General features: G+C 47.4%; 1 protein-coding gene across 5 annotated transcripts in view; it reads right to left on the bottom strand.

Annotated features, from left to right (window-relative positions):
* Nucleotides 1-33: 33 nt before the first annotated feature.
* The window catches only part of SPATA13 (spermatogenesis associated 13), a 154,497-nt gene continuing 131,604 nt past the window's right edge, over nt 34-22,926 (bottom strand). For 4 of the 5 annotated variants that reach the window (XM_025364374.1, XM_025364375.1, XM_025364379.1 and 1 more), the window contains 8 exons: nt 21,292-21,471; nt 20,704-20,889; nt 18,156-18,335; nt 16,468-16,700; nt 12,783-12,912; nt 9,980-10,352; nt 6,921-6,995; nt 34-4,529 (listed from right to left, as the gene is read on the bottom strand). In XM_025364374.1, the coding sequence (XP_025220159.1) occupies nt 4,354-4,529; nt 6,921-6,995; nt 9,980-10,352; nt 12,783-12,912; nt 16,468-16,700; nt 18,156-18,335; nt 20,704-20,889; nt 21,292-21,471 (1,533 nt within the window). In that variant the 3' untranslated portion in view covers nt 34-4,353. The remainder of the gene's footprint in view (nt 4,530-6,920; nt 6,996-9,979; nt 10,353-12,782; nt 12,913-16,467; nt 16,701-18,155; nt 18,336-20,703; nt 20,890-21,291; nt 21,472-22,926) is intronic. The other variant, XM_025364378.1, reaches the window with a different exon arrangement.

Genomic DNA, 22,926 nt, shown 5'->3' with positions numbered 1-22,926 from the left:
AAGGCTGCTACTCAAATGCATCATCAGAACGAGTTTGGCAAATGATTTTAATATACAAAACAACAAATATAGATTCACAGCATTTAAAAAATCAAATAACCTTGTAAATATTTTTTTTTTTTTACAAAAAAACTTCAACAAAAATACATATCAAGTTACATCAGTCTTGTACATCATACTTTGGCTGCCAACAGCGAATTTCTCAGTTCAGAAGTCCCATCCTTTGACCTATACAGATGACACATCATCTTGAAGTTAACGAGCTAAAATGTTGCCCAAAGTCTTGCAAAGTAGGTTAGCAAGTCATATACAACGGACACTAATATTTACAAAAAAGATTAGAAAGGTTAAAAGTATTTTCTAAATATAAAATGTCAGTGCCTGTGAGATAACTAAAGGCAACAATGTAAAGTATGTTGTAGGTAAGTAAACTTACATCAAATATTTAAGCTTTTGCTTTTTTTTTTAGATCAGTCATGTTCCACTTATTTTTCCAAAGCCTTCTGAAATCCACTTTCATTGCATCCTGAAAACAACAATATCAGCCAAGGGAAACTTTAATAAACTGATTTGCAGATTACGTTATTATGGAAAAGCTGGGTCTGCTAGTAAGTTTCACCTAGTTGACTTGGGTCCCGCATTTCTGGCCTGTGAGCTGGTGAAAGAACATTTATTCCTAGTTCTTGACACTGTTGTTTGAGGGACACTTCTAACTTTCTTCTCTCCCTGACAAGTAATAGAGCAGAAATACTCCCCCGAACTCCAGGTCATTACGCTGTTCCATTCTGGCTAGGACACCAAGTTGATTTGTATGAAGGAGTATCAGCAATTTGGCTTGCAGAGATTTCCACCTGGTAAAACGCTGGTTCAGCTGGCTTTTACAAAATACTTCTATTGTGAACCAAATTTTGAATTAAATGCACTTTTGCTTTATGTCTAGGTAACAGTCATGTAGGATGGGGGGATTTTCTGAATAAGAATGGCATCGGTTTTCATCTAGGCTAGGTATAAAAAAGGCACGATATTCAGAAATAGTGTTTGATGGTGAAATGTTTTCAACTACAAAATCAGATCTACAGTGGGAAACAAAAATCAGATCGAATGAAAAGCAGCCACGTGGCTGGTATCCCAGCGAAGCTCTGGCATACTACTGCTGCCCTCTTCCCAGTCTGCAGGCCAAAGACAAAGAAAGCTACTGCTCCAGGATTCTGCAAACATTCAATTTTATGATTTTATAATTGCTTATACTCTACTGCAGGGTTTTTATATGTTTTAGGTATGATCACAATTGAAAAGGCTGCTTTTGACCCAAGGCTACTTCAACCGTCTGCTAACAAAGTCGACAAATTTTCAAACATGAAGAACGGAATAGGTGAAATTCCTCAAAATGTTATGTCATCTTTTTTTTTTTTTTGGCCCATCTATAATATTATGTGATGTAAGGTTAAAAAGAGAGAAAGGCAGAGAGGCTGGAGACAGCAAGATTCCCAGTGAAATTCATACACTGTCCATGGGGGAGGCTCTCTGTTCCCTTTTTTCCCAAGTGGAACATGTGACTCAAACCAGGAAGGAAGTTTGGCAAACGGAAAATGAGAATACTTGAGCCTTCTATTCTTTGAAGAACTCAGGCATGTGGTAATAAAACCCAAGCCAGACACGCGGATTTTCAAGAAGACAAAGGATGTTGTAGCCTTTTAAAAACGTTAGCGGTTTTCAAAATCACCTGAACGTCGAAGCAGGATCTACCCAGGAAAGATCTTTAATCGAGTGACCCTCATACTGTATCAAACTGACCGGGGCAATGAACTGAACCTGATTTAACAAAAACATGTCCTGGTATTCATGAGTCTCTGTTAGGAAGTCCATGGAGGTAGGTGGGAACCGGAAGTCAGGGCTCAGCTGGAAAATACATTAGGACTCGCCACAAAATGCAAAGCATTTCTTCATTACCCATGAATAAATATTAGGAAATGGAAGCCCTAAGGATGACTCTTAAACTGAATCCTCACTGAAAATGTAACATAAGCAAATGATTCTCTTTACTTCCTTAAACGAATTCTCTTATATTACATTTAAAATAATTTGTTCAAAATTGCTGTACATACAAAAACAACCCTAGCAGAGACCCCTACAGTTATTGCTAGGTGTGCAGGAAAAACATATTAAGTATAGTTTCCAAAATATATCATTGTATTTTGTTAGTAAAAAGGTCAGTTCTATAAACACAACTAAAGTTGGAATGTCTGTTCAAGAAGGAAACACGCACACACGCACCCACATGCCACAGGACCTCACCAGAAGCTCCTTTCTGCAGCAACTTCAGTCTCAGGACACGCTGCGCGGCATGATGGTCCACAGAAGCAACTCAGGGGCTGCCAGCCACAGGGCACCTGAACCCTTAGCAATGCTGCCCATAAGCACACGTGCCAAGGCGGCTCAGAACAGACATCAGCCGTCACAGAATGTTCCAAGGCTTCACCCGAGAGGACAAAGGTTATGTTTTCTTGATTCATGATGTCACCCCTCAGGAATGGCTCTGGATGTGGGGGGCTTCAGGGGAGAAGGGAGGTGCCACAAACCTGCAGACTGAAAAATACACCTTTGTCTCTGACATCACAGACTTGTTTATTCTCAAACATGAGCCTGTTAGAAAAAAAACTTTGCAGGGATTGCATACAAAAATGAGCTTCTCAAATAGAAATCCATTAACAGTGTAACACAGTATCTCCTGTCCAGGGCACTGAGTGGGTTGAAAGGGCATCTCTGTTGCAGAGCCTGCCTTCTCTAGACATAGTTAAAAGTTATGTCATGAAAATGTACAACACAAAGAAAAGGAGGTGATTATCTGCAGGTGTCAGTGCGCATGGCCTTTGTTAACAAAGACTGCTATCTCTGAGCCAAGATATTTTGTGAAGGTCTCTCTTATAAAGAACAAGTCCTCAGAAGCCTGATGACATGCTCAGGTGACACAGTTATGCCCTACTGTTTGGCTTTATGTGATAAAGGCAGCTTCTGATTCCCAAGAAGCAGGACTGCTTTGCCTGTCTTTGCGATTTCACTGGTAAGGACGATGTCGGGAGCAGTGCGGCTTTTTGAGAATGCCTTCTGACCAGTGCATTTTCATATTCACTGTATCATAAATATTAGAGTAAATGAGCTTTTTATATTGCAAACAGTTGTTTGAATGGCAGTTTTTTTTTCTTTTCTTTTTTTTTTTTTTTTTGGAGACATAGAGTCTTGCTCTATCCCCTAGGTTGGAATGCAATGGTGCGATCTCAGCTCACTGCAACCTCTGCTTCCCAGGTTCAAAAGATTCTCCTACCTCAGTCTCCCCAGTAGCTGGGATTACAGGCATGCGCCACCATGCCCAGCTAATTTTTGTATTATTAGTAGAGACTGGGCTTTGCAATGTTGGCCAGGCTAATCTTGAACTCCTGACCTCAGGTGATCCACCTGCCTTGGCCTCCCAAAGTGCTGGGATTACAGGCATGAGCCACCGTGCCCAGCCTTGAATAGCAGTTTCTTAGGTTACAGTATGTGGGCAAGACGTGATTTCTGCTCGGAGTTACTCAAGATGTGCGGGAAGGAGGGAACCGACTCCGGGACAAAGCCAGTGTGCAGGAGGATTTTCCCTCCTTGCCTGAAAAGCAGTGGATTCTTGAGGATGCGTAAGTTGCTCTGCACTGAGGACTGCGATGAAGGTGACAGATGCATCTTCTTTCTCTCCCCTTCGCTTGCAGGAAGAGGAACCTTGCAGGATGACGTCTGTACTACCATTTAGCATCTGTGTGGACAATGCCAGGGAACACCGTGGTCAGCTCCACGGCAGCTGTACGTCCCCCCGTGTTACAGAAGAGAGTAAGAGCTCAATTTCTAAGTGTGACCAGACATGTGCAGCACTGTGTCAACCCTGTCTTGACGACATCCTTGAAAATCAAACGCCAAAGCGATCCTCTAACCTCGTCACCCCGTAGGAGCTGCAAAGCCCTGGATGCTGTGTCTGGACCAGCGGCAGCACTTGCTCACCATCAGCAGGGGTGGCTTCAGCTACTGCCTCACCACTCACTGCAGAGCACGGTACCGGGTCCCACATCTGGGCCATCTCCTAGCGGGTCACGGGTGTTTCTGTGTAGTTTTGATAAAGCTTTGTGTCATGACCATCTCCTCCTTTCCACAAAGGCAGCTGGGTCTCCAAAGACTGAAGGTGATTCCAAGACCTTCCCTCCTTCATTGATCCCAAAAAGGAAGTTTTTATCACTGGGTCCAAGAAACCTTCCCTGGATTGAAGCACACAAGAAACAAAGACAGTTCTCCTCTTGACACCCAGCTCCGTGGAAGCACGGCCTCCTGTTTTCATTTCCGGAAGGGGGTGAGCCTGTTGAAGGTGTGCCAGAAGAGCGAGGGCTTCCTTTTGGGTTCCGCCAGGCCAAATACCTGCTGCTGGGGGACGCTTGTGGGCATAGTGATGTGGCGCTGGTGGATGGGGTGCAGGCTCTGGTGCGGTGGGGCCACGGGGCACCTGTTGTAGCCTGACTCGGGAGGGGAGAGAGATGGAACAGGGACTGAGGGTCACTTGTTAACCAAAAAGGAAAAAAATGAAAATGCTGAGACTCCAAGTCCAAATTCTCAGCTAATTCCTTTTTTTTTTTTTTTTTTGAGACAGGGTCTCACTCTGTCGCCCAGGCTGGAGTGCAGTGGTGTGATCTTGGATCACTGCAATCTCTACCTCCCAGGCTCAAGCGATCCTCCCACCTCAGCCTCCTAAGTAGCTGCACCTACAGGTGTGTGCCACCATGCCCAGCTAATTTTTGTATTTTTTTGTAGAGAGCTAATTCTTAATTCACATTAACCAAAAAGAAGGTCCAGTAGCTATGCTTGCTATGTTCAGGTACTCCGTGTGGAGCTTGACACAGTCTCTGTCACTGAAATCTCCCAAAAAGCCTCCAAGGAGGGTATTATGACAACAACTAGACAGGGAAAGAAACTGAATGCCAGGATACGCAGTGAGGAGTGGCGGAATCCGAGCCAGACTGACGGTCATGGTGAATAGCAGTAAAACGCTCTAAATGGAAGTCTGGAGCTCATGCTACCTCGGCCCAAATTCTCCTGTGCCATTTACCGGCTGGGATTACTGGGGAAATTATTTGATTTCTCTACCCCTTGGTTCCCCAATCCCTAAAATGGGGATTACAGTACTATGGGGTTGCTATGGGAATTAAATGAATTAATAGAAGTAAAGTGCTTAGAACTGTGCCCCCAATACGTAATCACTCTAATCAAAACTTCACTGGCCTAGGTATTTTTCATCTGTGCAGAGGTAATTTAGAAGGTTTATTAAGATTAGCGATTAGATCTAAAGGTAACTGTGTAAGTCAGCATGGCACAAAGAGGGTGGGCTCTGAAAGCAGGAAGGCCTTGGTTCAGAAACCACCCCTGCCCCTGACCTGCCAGAAGGCTCTCCCTATCTCCCGAGGTGGCAGGAAGGAAGAAATCAGATAACCCAGGCACCGCGTCCCACCCGGTGGCCACCCGTGAATGTCAGCAGTCCTTCCGTTCTGAGGAGCCCGGCTGCGGGGTGAGTGACTCTCAGAAGATACGGACAGAAGACAATATATTCTGACAAACTGATTTACTAGTAACCTGACATTAGAAGTGGAGATTTTAAAAAAGTAATAACATGGGTTTTTCTGCTTTAAAGATACTTGTAACTTAGTGGGGAAAATAAATTCTGCATTTGCACGGAGAAAGCAGTGGAGTGCTCAGTGTGGTTTGGGGAAGGAGCTCCTCCTGGCCTTTCAGTCAGTGGCCTGCTGCAGTCCTGGGATTCACTGGTCCTTGCTTTTGCATTTGCAGTCAGGAAAATATGAACAGAGATAAATTTCATAGGGTAAATCCCTTTTAAAGTAGAAAGGTGACTGGAATAAAGTTTCTAAGAATGCAGTGCATATTTTTTGGGAAAAAATCTTATTAGTGAATTCCTGCTGGGCCAGCTATCTGCACTACTGGCAGCATGGACAGATCTTAGTTCATCAGAGCCCTGAGTACGCAGCCTGGGCATTTTTGCATAGCTGCCCGGGGGATTCTAATGTGCGTGGAGGTTAGGGGATCACTGCCCTAAATTAGCTCATGTGTCTTTTTTTGTTGAGATGGAATCTGGCTCCGCCACCCAGGCTGGAGTGCAGTGGCCGGATCTCAGCTCACTGCAAGCTCCGCCTCCCGGGTTCACGCCATTCTCCTGCCTCAGTCTTCCGAGTAGCTGGGACTACAGGCGCCCGTCACCTCACCCGGCTAGATTTTTGTATTTTTTAGTAGAGATGGGGTTTCACTGGGTTAGCCAGGATGGTCTTGATCTCCTGACCTCGTGATCCGCCCGTCTCGGCCTCCCAAAGTGCTGGGATTACAGGCTTGAGCCACCACACCCGGCCCTCATGTGTCTTTTTTTGTATAACTCCTTGCCTGATGTACCGAGCCTTTACATCTTTTTCTTAAACTAGACTATATCCAGCCTACAGCTGATAAGCAGTTTGGGGTTTGAGATTTTGTCCTCTCATGCCTAAAAGAGGCACGAGGGCTTGGTTTGCCTGAGACTGGTGATGTGCGTGACCCGGTGGCTAACACCATCAGCACTTGGGGGAGGGGAGCGGAGGGGCCGCTGGCGGGCAAGGAGGTCTGCCACGCTCTGGCGGAACCTCTGAAGGTTTCCTATGCCCACATCCCAATGGGAGCAAACACTGATGCACATTCAAAACCAAACACAGGCCACCTTCACCTGCCCCCACTTCTGAACCTGCCCTTGAGTTCTAACTTCTACTGTTCTCCTTACTCCAAGCTGGTCACAGGCTGACAACTTGGGGTATGCTCCCCATTTTCAGGAGAATACTGATAAGCATTAAGGAGACAAAGCCTTCTCCATAACTTACCTTTCGACTTTCCATGTCCTGTCTTTTGAGCATTTAACATGGCAAGTTTCTTCTGGTTTTCTGAAATTTCCATTCCTGCATTTAGAAATAAATGTGACATATATTCAGAACACGTGGACATGTTTCAGAGCAAAACTTGCATCACAGCCCATATCACCATTGACGTTACCACCATAACCTGAGACCAAGAACCTTAATCCTCAAAGAACCCGGACAAGTTGAAGACCACCAAAGGGGAAGTCACAAGGATTATCGCCAAGGTGGCCATGTGGTTGTCCTGCAAACCCGGAGAGCTTGGAGAGTGAAACGGGGTGGTGCCCACGAGAATGCAGGATGTCTGTGTGAAGCCCGACGCTCCTGGGCAAATGTTCACACGGGGTCATCCCAATTATAACCTAAAGGATGAGGCCCCAGAAGGAGAGCACAGAGTAAAGAGTCCCAGGGCCTGTTCACCCACACACTACGAGAGCTTTGCACGCTAGCAATTACACCCTGAACAAAGGTAGCATGTGAGTAGCAGGAACTGGATTCCGTACCCCAGCTGTGTGCAGTGTGTGCCCTGAGCGTTCCCTCACTGTCAAGTCCAGTAGCACAGTCACAGTGTACGTGTGCAGTGCGTGAACTGCGTGAAACAAGAGTCACCGGAAAGACAAGACGAGGCAACCCTTGGCTTCGCAGGATGTGGGGAAGGAGAAGGAAGGACAGAGCTGAATCGCCAGGGCTGGGTGCTGGGGCCCTGCCTTCTCCCGAGGGAAGCCTTTCTCCTGGAGGCAGGTGCTCGCTCCAGCTTGGCAGAGGTGACCCAGGCCCTGCGTCTGCTAGCTCGCACTGCCTGGCTCACTCCCGAGGTTCCCCCTCTCTACCTCTGCCCACTCTGCTCCCCTGGCCCTGACTCCTTCACATGCCCAGTATCTGTCCCAGACTGTCCTGACGTCGGGCTCAGGCTCTGTATGCTGGCCACTGGGCTGTCCCTGCCTCCAAGGCCCTTCGTGTCCATTCTCTCTGACCTGCTACATAAAGTGTCTACCCACACACATGCATCAAGCATGAGGGCTGCCAAAACATTCCAGGCAAGGAATGCGTCCAGTTTTATCACACACGCGCCAGTTCCCAGACTTACTGGCTCAGGAGTGCCTCAGTCATACACTCGCGTCCTCTGACCACTGGCCATGGGGAGCATCACATGGCAAAGGGCATCACGAGGCCCCTCCTTTCCTTTCTATTGAGAGACACTGTTGAAAGGGTGTAGGATGCCCCCACCCCCTGCCCCCCGGCAAATAGTGCCGTCTTCAGGAACCTAAACACTCTGACTTACAGATGACTTCAGGGCCTGCACTAGACAACATCATATGACGAGTAAAACTAAGATTTTGTGGCTCTGTCGTTTTGCATTTTAATAACTGTCATCTTTGAATGAATTCTGGGCACGAGAGTGATTAGCCCTATTCCAATGGGGCCCCAGAGTCTGCACCAATAATCTGTGGCTGTTACTGGGAATCAGATTTCCTTTTAGTCTAAAGGACACCCCCACACTTGGTGTAAGGGGCCGCCTGTGATGTGGGGAGCTCTGTATCTTGGAGTGGCCCAAATCCAGGCCAACGTCCACCTGGACGTTGAGTGTTTCCAAGGAGATCCCTGCTTCCGCTTTAGCCTGACCAACTTGTAAGTCCCTCCAACTCTACTGCAGAATCTCACAAAACCTCCTGTGGGTGAGACCAAATTCCGTAGCCAAGCTTAGAGCCAGTGGCTGGGGAAGACAGAAAAAGCACTTCCTGGTTTTCAGTTCTGCTGTCCTCATGGCAGTGGGCAAGGATGGGGAGGGTTGCTGGCTCCCCTCCATCCTGGACCATGACTTTTGAGGGCTGGGCTCACTTGGGCTGCAGAGATGAATATCCTTCACTGTGGCACCCTGACTTCCATTCAACAGATTGTGCTCAAAACCCTAAAGAGTTTGGGAGGCAATGAAATAGGGGCTCAGAGACTATGGGTGCTGCCATCATTAATGCCAGGCATGGCAGCTTCGTTCTCAGGGGCCACACAGCACCACCAGGTCAGCAGAAGCTGGGAAGACAAACCAAAGACGTACGAATGTAACACTGGGTGTGAAGGACCATCGCCTTAACTGCAATGGACGACGGGTGTCCTGAGTTTCATAGGGAGAGATGGGCAGCATGTGGGCAGGCTGCTGGGTGTGGATCAACTGTGGCAGTGGGGCACCCTGAAGATACTGCACGGGCACAGCCAAAGGGGAGGCCTCCAGCATCACGAGATGATACTTTTTTTTTTTTTGAGACGGAGTCGCGCTCTGTCGCCCAGGCTGGAGTGCAGGTGCACAATCTTGGCTCACTGCAAGCTCCACCTTCTGGCTTCACACCATTCTCCTGCCTCAGCCTCCCAAGTAACTGGGACTACAGGTGCCCACCACCATGCCTGGCTAATTTTTTTTATTTTTAGTAGAGATGGTGTTTCACTGTGTTAGCCAGGATGGTCTCCATCTCCTGACCTTGTGATCCACCTGCCTCGGCCTCCCAAAGTGCTGGGATTACAGGCATGAGCCACGGTGCCCGGTCCACATGATACTTCTGATACCCTGGGTGATGGTCACCATAGTGGGGTTCCATCTCTGGGGTTATGCCGAGCTGGTTTTATTATTTATTCTTCTACCCTGCATGTGGCATCCAAAGTGCTGGATTTAAATGTTATGTGGCCACAGGGCAAGAGTGGGCCAGTTCCATAAGCCTCAATTTTCTCATCTGTAAATTGGGTATAACAGTAACCACCTCATAGGGATTCAATGAGACAATCTCTATAAATGGGCCACAGAAGGTCTGGCACAAGGTAAATACTGAACAAATGTTAGTTGTAGTAACTACATCTGACATGGTCTGTCTTGTAAGTACATTCAGAAGTATTTAGGGTTTGCAGATCCCTCGTCTTTTCCCCATGGTGGGATCCAGCTCTGAGGGAGAAGGTTGGGCACAGCGGGCCCACGGTGGTGGAGAATGAAGCTATTACAGCAAGCAGAGGCAAAGGTGCCTGCAGGGCCAAGGGCTGCTCACCCATCTCCTGGTCCTCCTGCACCCGCCTCCTTTCGTCTGCACAGGCCTGCAGCCACCTTGCCTTGTCTTCTTGTTTTTTGGCACAAAACAAATAAACCTCGTCTGTGGTCCTACTGACGAGCTTGAAGGCATTTTTCACGCTGAGGTTACAGTCCTTGTCGCGCCCATCTCCCAGGTCCACAAGCTCCATCTCATCCATGTCCAGCCGGCCCTTGTAGTACAGCATGTCCCTGCGCAGCAGGTCCTTCTTGCAGGACACCAGCTGGTGGTCAAACAGGAAGAACATCCGCTGCTGGCTTTTGCCTTGCTTAGTGATTTTGGTCAGTTCCCCAGAATGAATCAATTCTGAGCTTCGGTCTAAGATATCCAGTCCCTGGAAGGATGAAAACACATCTTAAGATCTTCCAATTCTAGCACAGCTGTAGTCCTAGCTACTTAGGAAGCCAAGGTGGGAGGATAGTTTGAGACCAGCCTGGGCAACACAGCAAGACCCCATCTCTACATAAAAATTTAAAAATTAACCAGGCATGGTGGCACACACCTGTAGTCCTAGCTACTTAGGAGGCTGAGGCAGGAGGATCCCCTGAGCCCAGGAGTTTGAGGCTGCAGTGAGTGGTGATCCCATCAGTACACTCCAGCCTGAGGGGCAGAGCAAGACCCTTCTCTCTAGGAAAACAAAAAACAAAAAAAATTCCCAATTTGGATTCCTTGAGGTGTTAGGATATAGAAGAGACTCCTAACAAAGAATCTTTCTCAGACTTTCTAGTTACCTGAGACTGCCCACTACCTGTCCCCATTCACAGCTGGGCAGGGCCTCAAAGGTTATTGTGTCAATAACCCTGGATTTGTTGGTCTCGTGGTGCCTGAAATTTCTTCCTTTTCTTTGTTTTCCTACTCACTAGAAAACTGACAGTACCTCTGTGTTAGCTGAGGGGTCTTCTTTGCCTGAAGCCTCTGGTAAGCAGCATGCTGATTAATGGAACCCAGTCAAGATCTGAAACAGCAGCTGATCTAAACAGAGCCTCAAAGAATGAGAGCGTGCAGGGTTATACGTAAGGAAGCATTCGTGTAGGGGTACAGGACCGTGATTACGGACCTGACATTATTGTGTTGAGTATACAGCAGCTCCCTGGAATCGCAACTTATTTAGAGTCATGGGAACAAAAGGCCAGACGGGAAACTGTCAGCAAGAAATTAACTTCTGACAAATTATCCCCTAAATGTCAGTGTCCAAAATCAAGAAGAAAAACACACTTTTACAATATTTAGGTTGAATCTAATCCAATGTTACTTTACGGTATTTGGTAGGACACTGGTCTTTGTTAAATAGGATTGGATTCTCCCTTAATCCCAGTCATACACAGTAGTTTTTGGAGACAAAAGAGCCTGACTCCAAAATAGTTCTTCTATTTACTTGCTTAGAGCAATTCTGTGCCCTAGATTCTTCACTTACGAAACAGGAGAGTTGGACTCAGTGTTCTCTGAGATCCTGCCCAAACTCCAGAAGCCTGTAAGACCCCTGAAGTTACGCGTTTCTCTCCAATTTTCACCACCTATAGCCTACTTCAGTTAAAAACCTAACTTCTTGCTCCAAACTTTCTCAGTCCTCTGGGAGAGTGAGTTCTGATCGATTAATAAACGTAAAATCAGTGTAGCTTGGTCTACAAATCTGAATGGCATCTGCTTGTTGTTCCTAATTTAATGGCAGTAGAGCACAGTGGTCACCAACATGGACTTTGAAGCCAGGGTGCCTGCTTGGGTTTGAATCCAGCTCTGCTACTTTCGAGCTGTGTGGTCTTGGGCAAGTTACTTAACCTTTCTGTGCTTCGGTTTTCCCATCTGTTAAATGGGTATAATAATAGTGCTTACTTCATAGGATGGTGGAGAGGATTAAATGAGTTCATATAGGTACAAATGGCTCAGATCAGTGCCATTCAGACACGTGGTAAACACATGCAGGTGCTAGCTATTGTCACTGTTTTTATAAATACAGAGATAGAGAGAGAATTTGTTGGGCCATTATTACAGGCATTGTATTTGTACTCTTTCCTTTTTTTTTTCTGAGACAGAGTCTTGCTCTGTCACCCAGACTACAGTGCAGTGGCACGATCATGGCTCACTGCAGCCTCAACCTCCTAGGCTCAAGTGATCCTTCCAACTCAGCCTCCCGAGCAGCCAGGACTACATGTGTACGCCACCACGCCTGGCTGACTTTTTTTACTTTTTGTGGAGATGGGGTCTTGACAGGTTGCCAGGCCAGCCTCAAACGCCTGGGCTCAAGCGATTCTCACACTCGGGCCTCCCAAAGTGCTGGGATTACAGGTGTGAGCCACTGTACCTGGCCTGTACTATCTTATAAAATGCTCACGGTAGCCTTTGAGGTAGGTGATATTTTCCTTCCCAACTTGTAAGTTAAAAAAATTAATCTTGCCCAGATCATACAGGATTCACATGTGGGCAGGGACTCCAGAGTCCCCCATACGTCTACTACTAAGTTATGTGGCTGCAAACGGAACATCGTCTGCGGTTCTCATGGAGCTCCCCCTACCAGGAGAGACAGAGGCTCCGCAATAAACTAACCGCAGATACTCTTCAGACTTTCTTTCTTACGGGGGTGGGTATAAAATAGTTGACTGTTAAATTCAACAGTATGCCTCAAAACACATTTACCATTAATGGTATATATACCATTAAAGCCAAGAATATAAGGTATTGACCACAGGATATTAAAGTGTGTCTGCACCAGATCAAAGGTGCAGGAGGGGCGAGTGGCGCGGGATCATGCGGGGTGCTTCCCACTTACCTCCCAGCCCACGATGGACACCTGCCAGCGAGCTATCTTGTCGATGCTCTCCAGCTTGCGCTTGCGTTCATTGATCAGACAGGCCACATTCTTCATGGCCTCATATGCTGCCTTTATGTTGCTGTAATCACTGCAAGATGGGAGGATAATTTTCATCACATAACATGCACCTTACAAATAAGGACTGGCAAAATAACCCACTGGGGCGCTTCTTCATATACAAATGCTCTAGACAAAGTGACATTTACATCGTAGCCGCTGTTTCCCTTTCTTGTTCCCCTGTGAATAGACTACAGTCTGCATAGGTTAAGGGAGCTGACGCAATGCAATTCGGAATTCTTTGGAATAAAAATGTTTTCACTCATTTCCCAGAAATCACAATGAATGACAGTGAATGCCACAAATAAATGTTAGTCACGGTGACAATGGGTGACTTTCATTAATACAGAGAGAACAGTCTTTATCATGGCTCTGATTCTCACACAACCAGTCTTGCTATATAAAGTACTTTAAAAATCACTAACCATTTTCAAAAGTGACTGTGTGCTCTGAGTCTTCACCTTTTATGCTGTTCGGGAAAGGACAGGAGAGGACAAGCGCCTGAAGTGGTGAGTTACGGAAATGGCAGTATGGCATTCGCCTCACCAACAGATCTTCCTTTCTGGTGCTTTCCGTCCACCACAGTGACGTCAAGCTAAAATGTTCTCCCCAGGAAGTCCCCGCTCCCAAGCCCACTAAAACTGTAGGCACCGGAAAAGCAGAAACTACAGTTTTAATCTACACACAGGCTAGCACAGAGCACGTCCAGTATCTGCAAGCTTCCCATTCAGGTTTTGCCCAGCGTTAATAATGCGGGGCCACGGAGACCAACCATCCAGCTAATGAGCTGTATTTTCCACTTTCCCATGGCAACTTACAAGACAGACAGGGCCGCTCATCACAGCCGGAACGAGTTAGAATCCTGCACAGCCATGGGAACGCCTTGAAAGCAGATTCTATTGTCTATTTACCAAACACAGTTCAACCCAGCTCCTGGGAAGTCCCCAGACGCTGTCCACCGAGCAGACCCTGCCATCTTCAGAGAGGCCCATTCACACTCAGAAGCGGGGCAGAGGGCAGGAGCAAGAATGACACCAGGGGCTGCCAAAATAATGGGCACAGAGCCCCCAAAGAGGCCTCCAGCCATGAAGAAAGGGTGCAAAATCAGTTTTTCTGGACAAAACTGAATTGCAATGGTTTTTTAAAAATAATTTTTGCTTTGTTTTACTTAAGACTAGGACATGGGACTTTCTGTCATGTTGACTAATTTTTATTTTGAAAAAACCAAAATCTGCAAATGCTCTTGGTGAAAAATGCTCTTAAAGGAAGAGAATCAACTACTGAAGAGTGAGGTATGGACTTCTGGACCCCGCTTTCCCATCTCAGAATGTACTAAGCTGCCTGCCCACATCTTCCAAGAAGTCTTTGCTTCTTACCTTTCTTATTAATTGTCTTTGGCTCTGGCTCCTCATCATGCCGTCCAGACATTTTCTTAAAAATGTCTTTGAAAATTTGTAGAACATATTTACAATCACAATTTTTTTTCTTCAATTTTGTGGCTTTCTTGACTTCCCTGTTTTTTTTTTCTACTGAACTTTTCTGATTTCTCCATCAGAAAAAGAAAAAAATATACAGCTCTCTCTTATCTGTCTCAATAAACTCCTTTTTCTAATTCCTTTAGTCCTAACTCTTTAGCTAACACCCATATCTAGTGTCTATGGTTCAGCGACCTGCTCTTATTCTTTACTTTCCAATCTAATTGTAAGAAGGTTCCCCTGCACCACCCCCTCTTTTTTTTTTTTTTTTTTGTGACAAAGTCTCGCTCTGTCGCCCAGGTTGGAGTGCAATGGTGTGATCTCAGCTCACTACAACCTCTGCCTCCCGGGTTCAAGCGATTCTCGTGCCTCAGCCTCCCGAGTAGCTAGGATTACAGGCGCCCGTCACCATGCCCAGCTAATTTTTGCATTTTAGTAGAGATGGGATTTCACCATGCTGGCCAGGCTGGTCTCAAACTCCTGATCTCAGGTGATCCAGCCGCCTCAGTCTCCCAAAGTGGTGGGATTACAGACGTGAGCCACGGCGCCCGGCCAGAAAATTCCCTTTTTAAGTCTGTCTCTCCACAGGAGTTCAGAGGCAGAGAGTACAAAAGAATAATGATTCACTCTCCACTCCCTGCAGGGAGGTATTTAGCTGCTAAACCCAGAACTGTTGTGGTTTGCCACAGAAATTTCCTCCTGACACAATCCCTTCCGTCTTCCTCTTCTCATCAGGACCCTTTGAGATGACCCTCTCCAGAGCTGCAGGTGCAGTTAAAGACCTTGTGTCAGGGGCATGGACCTTGTTTCGATTCTCATCTAAAAAAGTCAGCTTTAGCCTAGACCCTTGTGCCCCTGGGTAGCCTGGCTTGAAGCCTGGCCCACAGCAGTTGTCCTATGACTATCGTGTCCCTGCTGGCCAGGTGAGAACTCAGAATGAGCCAAGCACTGCTACCCTGAGGTACCAAACAGCTGGGTGTGCTGTGATGACATCTTCCCGTGGCATGGAGAACGGGCATGCACATTCCCAGGCTGAATGGATGACATGCCTAATGTACAGCCACACAAAGGCTTCTGTGCATGCACGAAATGATGGTTGGCTATTAAGGAAACAAAGGGTAACTTCTGGCTCCCCCAGAAGAGATCATATGGCTAGGGAACAAGGGCCTGAGAGGAATTCAGAAACAACCAAGGCAGATGATAAAGACAGAATGTGTATGTTGTTGCTTTTTGTTCAGGAGAAGCTGAGATTCAAACAAGAGAAGGGTGAGTAACAAGAAGAGCTTAGTCAGGCACCAAGGAAGCTCAAAGGGAGACGCAGCATTCAGGTAACCGTGGAAGCAAGCCCTGTGCTTCCAGCAGGAGGGAACAGGGAAAAGACCAGAGAGTCGGCACCCTGGTGCGTAGGAACGGCTCAGGGCCCAGCAGGTGCCCAGTGCCCTGGTCTTCTCAGCCGCCCCATATGGATTCGCACCCCTGACAATCCACACCCTTTTACAGTTCAAGCTTGTGTGTGCCTCAGCCCTTCTATGTTGCTAAGTAGAGACTGCTTAACAACAAGTAACTTTAGGTAAGTCACCATCAAGTAACGTTTCTGTCATAAAAAATCCTGCTCTGAGCTGAGCTGCTGTGCGTCAACCTCAGGGGCACAGGACAGAACGAGAGTCATGGCTGTCCATTCACACTGGTCTGTTTCCCTCAGAAACGGTCTTTACTAACCACTGAGAACTCAAAGGCACGTTTATAAAATACAGGTAAGCAACACAAGGAGTAACAATACAACAAAAGCCCCCGTACACTCATGGCACAGCTCACGAATGACCCTTGCGTCTTCACAGCTCTAGGAGTGGATATTCTGGAGCCTCTTCAATCACACTACTTCAAGAGTTAATTGCACACATTCTAAACGGTCTGAAAACTTCTCCCACGGAGCGCCCAAAGTGTTAAGGCTGACACTGAAGCCCCCCATCACTGCTGGGGGTGAAGAGCTGCCTACAGGTAAGGGCAGCAGCACCCTCACCCGCCCCCCTCACCCGCGCCCCTCACCCGCCCCCCTCACCCGCGCCCCTCACCCGCGCCCCTCAGCTGCGCCCCTCACCCGCACCCCTCACCCGTGCTCCTGTGTGGTATACTTGAGCAGCTCGGCCAGCTGCAGCGGGTATTTGCAGATCTTCTGCACCGGTGTGAGCAGGAACCCGTCGATGGCGATGTCAATCATCTGCTGCAGCAGGCGGCAGGCTTCGAAGAAATGTCTGTACTTGCCCTGCTTCATGAGGTTGGCGAGCTCCAGGCAGGCGCCCGGGTGGTTGTTGCAGTACTCGGAATAGATGGCAAAGCCCTCTTGCTGGGAAGGAAAAGCACAGCTTCATCAGCTTCTGGGGTGCCTCTGGGGCATCATCCCAGCCCTCTCTAAGGGACACTCCTAGAAAGGAGGAAGATGGACTACTGCAAGAAGGACAGGGCATGAAATCCGCTGGCGCCCGAGCTGCCCTGCCACGGTTTCCAAAAGCGTCATCTGGCCGGCAGGAAGGGGTGCTTCGGCAGGCTCCTGAGGTGGTTGGGGACGAGGCTGCCCTGGGACTCAGCACCCTGGTCTCCTTCTAGCCTCACTCGCACTCATCCTGGAAGGTGGGTAGCAGGGCCTCTAACCTCCCCCTCCCGCAAATTTTTTCAACTCAGCTGAAAACCATGTATGCAGTTTTGATGGTTGCTTATCCTTTGCGGTTTAAAACTAGTCTTGTCAGGTTTTCCTCAAAAATGCCCATTTCAACACACCTCTCTTCCCATTTCTCTGCTGTCACCCTGGCTGGGCCCGCCACGACCCCTTCCCTGGTGGTAGCAGTACTCCCCCGTCCTCACTGTGGGACTTACCTTCCTCAGGCCACCACCCGGCCTCCAGCCTGTCCTAAGGCGGCTCCTGCAGGAACCTTCTGCACAGGCCACACAAGGAGGCCTGTGACAATGTCCCAAATACGCCCAGGTCACACACGGGGCCCAGCCTCCAGCTGACTGACTGAACACAAAAACATGACGCCCAGCCACTTAAAATCTATCTGCCCCAGAGGACTCTAGACAGCTACTGAGCCCAGCACCCAGGAAGTGAAGGTGTGGTGAGGCTGTCATTGTTATTATTATTACTCTTACCGTTCCTTAGCTATTCGGGCTGGGACTAAAATCTTCCTCTGAAATCTTCTAGCAGTAAGTAGTAATAGTCAATCATAAGTTAAAAAATGATAAATGCATGTTATCACAGGAAGGTTCTGAGGCAGTTACAGTATTACAAGCACGTGTCCTGGAGCCACATGCCCGGATCTGCCTTCACAGCTGCCTCTTACTGGTATGTGGCCTTGGGTTACTTACTCTCTGGGCCTCAGTTTCCTCAACTAGAAAGTGAGAGAGATAATCATATCTACCTCATAGCAATATACAAGACAATGTAAGAAAACCCTGGAAACAGTGCCTGAAACGTAATAGACACTTACTGGATATACTAGGAAGGAGTCCGTAGTTCTTACGGCATAACCCTTAGAAATTTTTAAAAAGTAATTACTCCAGATGTAACCCCCTAATTCCAGACTACATAAAAGGGTTTTGAAAAAATGAATTAGGGACATTTAGACAAGAGTATACAGATTTCGTTTATATGATAAGCACGTAAGATAGAAGAAACATCTCCTTTTTAAGGAAGATTCATCTAGCAAACAAACAATAAAGCTAAAGAGACTCCTGTTGTTCGTGGAGATGCACTTCAAAATTATGTAACCAGATGTTATTAATAATGAAGTAAAGGGTGACGCACATTTTGAAGAAAGCAAGATCCTATTTCACTCAAGTGAGGTTCCTCTTTGTTGTACTGTTTCTCAAGGTCTTTCAGAAACTTTCTCTGGAATTTGTAAATATCTTCAATGTTTCCAAAAATAGTGGCTAGCTGCGCAACAGTGAACATTCCTGTGTGCTTGCGGCACTGTCGGAGATAGCCCTGCAAAATACAGAAGCAGTGGTTTTCATTTGGAAATCCAAATAAATTATTTGAATAGTACAGCTTTTGTAGGCCTAAAAACCATGATCTTGGAATGAATTTTAATTAAAGAAAATTATTTTAACCTCTATGAGTCTCTGATGAGGTCATCGTACTTCCATGACTGCAACTTGCCATAGGTGTTTTAAAATAAAAAGAAAGCAAAAAGGCTCATGCCGTTGGATTCAGGATCCAATAAACCATGTAATGTTTCCAGAAACAAGTTTCAAATACCAGAGCTCAAAAATTGGTGTCGTCACATGTTTTTTTTTTTTTTTTTGAGACGGAGTCTCGCTCTGTTGCCCAGGCTGGAGTGCAGTGACTGGATCTCAGCTCACTGCAAGCTCCGCCTCCCGGGTTTACGCCATTCTCCTGCCTCAGCCTCCCGAGTAGCTGGGACTATAGGCGCCCACCACCTCGCCCGGCTAGTTTTTTGTATTTTTTAGTAGAGACGGGGTTTCACCGGGTTAGCCAGGATGGTCTCGATCTCCTGACCTCGTGATCCGCCCGTCTCGGCCTCCCAAAGTGCTGGGATTACAGGCTTGAGCCACCGTGCCCGGCCGTCGTCACATGTTTTTCCAAACTCTTCATATAATCATTCTCCCAACCCTAATTCCATTTCACAGCCTAGGTGACTTGTCAAATGCAGAATGTCACTGCTTGCTGAACAGCCCACGCAGCTCTGTGCACTGTCCATCAGGGCAAGGATTCCTCTTACTCGAGGATTCCACCAGCACCGCCTTTCTATGGCCAGCACCAATCTGTAGGTCTTTAATCTGAGGCTTGCACTAATTATCTATGTGCAACACCATGGCTACACTATGGCTTGGGTAGGAGCTAGTGGGGTAAGAGGAAAAGGCTGTACATACATGTAGCAGCTAACTCAAAAAGAGTTATCATGACATTCAATAGAATGAACTGACCATGGAGTACAACACATACCAATAACTACTTGGTATGAATTTTAACAGGAAAACAATATAATGTAATAGTTCAGAAAAGGACAGGTTCTGGGGCAGACTGCCTGGGTTTAAATCCAATCCCACCACTTAACTTCTCTGTGCCTTGGTCTCCCCATCTGCAATGCGGGTTAACAGGACCTGCCCAGTGAGAATGCTGTGGTAGCCGAGTTAATCCAGGTAAGGGGTGGCAACAGTCAATGTTCAATAATCATGGGCAGTTCCTCTTATTTCCCTAAATACCACTGCAGAACTGCTTCTTTCGCCACACACTCACACAGAATGAGATGGCTGGCACAAAGAAGCTAAACACTGGCCTGTCCACACGGCTGGCTAATCTGATGAGACAACGGGCAGTTCTCTGACTTCAACTTGTCTTCAGCACTGAATGGTCAGCGTTGAATGGATAGTGCAGATATCAGCATTTATAGCTAGAAGAGCCACAATGAGCAGACAGGGCAAACAGCAGTGTAGTATGATGCTCGTACACAATCCATAAAAGCACAAAATACCACAGGAAGACAAAACCCTTTCAGGTGCACCTCTCCTAATGACAAGCTCTCTGAAATCAGGATAAGACTACAAAATAAAATTTGTTGTCAAGTAGAATAGCATGACACTAGAATATAGCCTCTGATATCACCAATATAAAACTAGTATTTTTTCCCATCTGTGTCTAAATGACTCAGGGTCTCATCTGTGAGTTGGTGATTAGATGCAGTGGGTTGCAGACAGTAACAAACCTTTGACTCTTTGTAAAATCAAGTGAGCATATGCCTTCTATGAAAGCCATTCTTTTCAAATAATCTCAGGAATTAGGTCCTGACAGAGATAGTTGCAGAGTGCACTTAAGAGAGGGGCTGGGCACACTGGCTCACGCCTCTAATCCCAGCACTTTGAGAAACCAAGGCAGGAAAATTGCTTCAGTCCATGAGTTCGTGACCAGCCTCGACAACACAATGAGACCCTGTCTGTATATAAAATTTAGAAAATTAGCTGGGTGTGGTGATGCATGCCTGTAGTCCTAGCTACTCAGGAGGCTGAGGAGCGAGGATTGCTTAAAGCCCAGGAGTTTGAGGCTGCAGTGAGCTATGATCATGCCACTGTACTCCAATCTAGGTGACAGGGCAAGACCCTATCTCTAAGAAAAGCCTTGCCTCTGAAAAGAGACCCTGACTCTAAAAGTCTAGGACAGCCGCAGCACTCAGACTTAGCAGTGCAGACAGCAGGGGCGGAGAAATGAGCAGTGGGTAAGTGTGTACATGTGGGAGTCTGATGGAGGGGTAGGGGGTGGAGGTGGGGAGAAAGCCCAGACACCTCATGCAACCTCGTACTGTGACCCTCAGTGAGGTCCCAGCCTGGCATCCCACCTCACAGATGTCCCTGAGGTGTTTGATGTACACCCGCTCAGTGTCCATGATCTCCCGGATGACGTTGGTCCGCATCTGCTGCTTGTTCTCGCAGTGTCTGTAGCGGCTCTGGCTGGCCTCCTCGTCCTGCTCCTCACTGCGGGTGCTGATGGAGTTCTCCGACAGCTCTTCCTGATTCACTCGCAACTGCAACCCACACACGGGGGACAGGTGACTTGGGGCAAGGGAGGGCAGCACGGAACAGAGGCAGGAGAACTCCCAGGTTCCTATTTTCCTGTGAGCTGTTGAGAAGGCGGCCTGGCCCTCGCCTGAGTCTCATGGCCTCAGCAGGGCTGCAGCTGTGCCAGCAGGCACAAGGACCACAGAGAAACACCGAGCAACTCGCTTGCCTTCCGTTAACATTTTGGCTGCGACCCAGCCTGATTTCTTACAGGTGTGACTTGCATGTCAGCTAACCATTACAAAAGAGCTGACCTGATGAAAGGCGAGTTCTGACCCGAAAGGATCCTGCAGCCCCCACAGACACTTTGGAAAAGCTGCAAGCACCCCACACTTACTCTAACGAAGCTGCAAGCGCCCCGCACTTACTCTGACGAAGCTCGCGGGGAACCAGGCCTCCTTGTCCTCACTGCGGCCCCACCACCAGTCCTTGTTGGAAGCTTCCAGAACCTGGATGACATCCCCGGCTTTGAAGCCCAGTTCCTGGTCGTCCATGGTCACATGGTCCCACAGGGCTTCTGCGCAGACCACGTTGCCATCACTGATCAGCTGAAAGGAGACAGTGGGGTGTGCTCAGCATTGAGCACGAGTGGGCGGGAGGGTGAGGGAGCTGCTAGGTGCACTCTCAGGGTGACACTGGTATCCTCTCACTTGGATATGCTGGTGGCATTTGGTCCACACTGACTATGTGACTAGTTACACAAAGAGAACCCAGGAGAACAGACTGGGGAAAAACAAAGTCAGGAGGGGCATCTCTACCTGCTTTTAAAGAAAGCCCTTATACTGGGCGTGGTGGCTCACACCTATAATCCCAGCACTTTGGGAGGCCGAGGCAGGTGGATCACCTGAGGTCAAGAATTCAAGACCAGCCCAACCAAGATTGTGAAACCCCATCTCTACTAAAAATACAAAAATTAGCCAGGCGTGGTGGTGGGCTCCTATAATCCCAGCTACTCAGGAGGCTGAGGCTGGAGAATCGCTTGAACTTAGGAGGCGGAGGTTGCAGTGAGTGGAGATCATGCCAATGCACTCCTGCCTGGGTGATAAGAGCAAAACTCTTGTTTCCAAAAAAAAAAATTAGCCAGGTGTCCTGGCACATGTCTGTAATCACAGATACTCAGGAGGCTGAGGCAGGACAACTGCTTGCACCTGGAAAGCAGAGGTGCAGTGAGCCGAGATTACATCACTGCACTCTAGCCTGGGCAACAAGAGCAAAATGCAAGAAAAAAGGGAGGGAGGGAAGGAGGAAGGCAGGAAGGCAGGCAAGCCCCTTTAAAAAAAAAAAAAAAAAAAAAAAAGTGTAAGTTGCTCACTTAGCAGCAGGTCAGTTATCTAGCAAACTTCAATTCTGAAATATTTGCTCCAAAAATGGTTTCTGGCAACCATACTAGATGTCACAGAGCCAAGCTTACTAAAGTTATGCACATATGCTACTGGAAGTCTGTCCCTCACATCTCCCTCCCGTGTGGATCATTCATACTTTATTCACAATGCGAGTAAGCTTTGCATCTAACTTTACACTTTACAGCAATTAAAGAGAACACAGCATGATCCTGAGATCGTTAACAATTAAACAAGAACAAATGTGGCTCCTCCAGCCACCGGTCACGGGAGCAGGTGATTCCGCACATCTCCTTAGCGCCCAACAATACACATCACTGGCGATCTCGGTAGAGACACTGACTCACTGAGGAGTTACGCTCCACACGTTCTGCTCAAGAACGTCAAAAGCTGGAGGTACCTTCCAGAATGATTTCCTAAAAACAAAGCTACAGCTGCAGGGTGGCCAAAGGAATACCAGATTTGGAGGGAGAAATACATGGGTACCTCCAGCTCTGCCATTCGCCATCAAGTAATTAGACATGTTTCCTCAGAGCGTTGATGAAAATGTGGATAATACCCATGATGTCCGCTTCTTAGATCAGTTGTGAGAATGATACGAGACACCGGAAGGGAGGGTATTCTTTCATCAAATGGAAAGCACTGGCCGAACACTGACGGGGA

The sequence above is a fragment of the Theropithecus gelada genome, chromosome 17 (assembly GCF_003255815.1).
Source record: "Theropithecus gelada isolate Dixy chromosome 17, Tgel_1.0, whole genome shotgun sequence".
Classification (NCBI taxonomy): domain Eukaryota; kingdom Metazoa; phylum Chordata; class Mammalia; order Primates; family Cercopithecidae; genus Theropithecus; species Theropithecus gelada.
The sequence above is the reverse complement of the archived record's forward strand: the minus strand, read 5'-3'. Positions and strand labels throughout refer to the sequence as shown.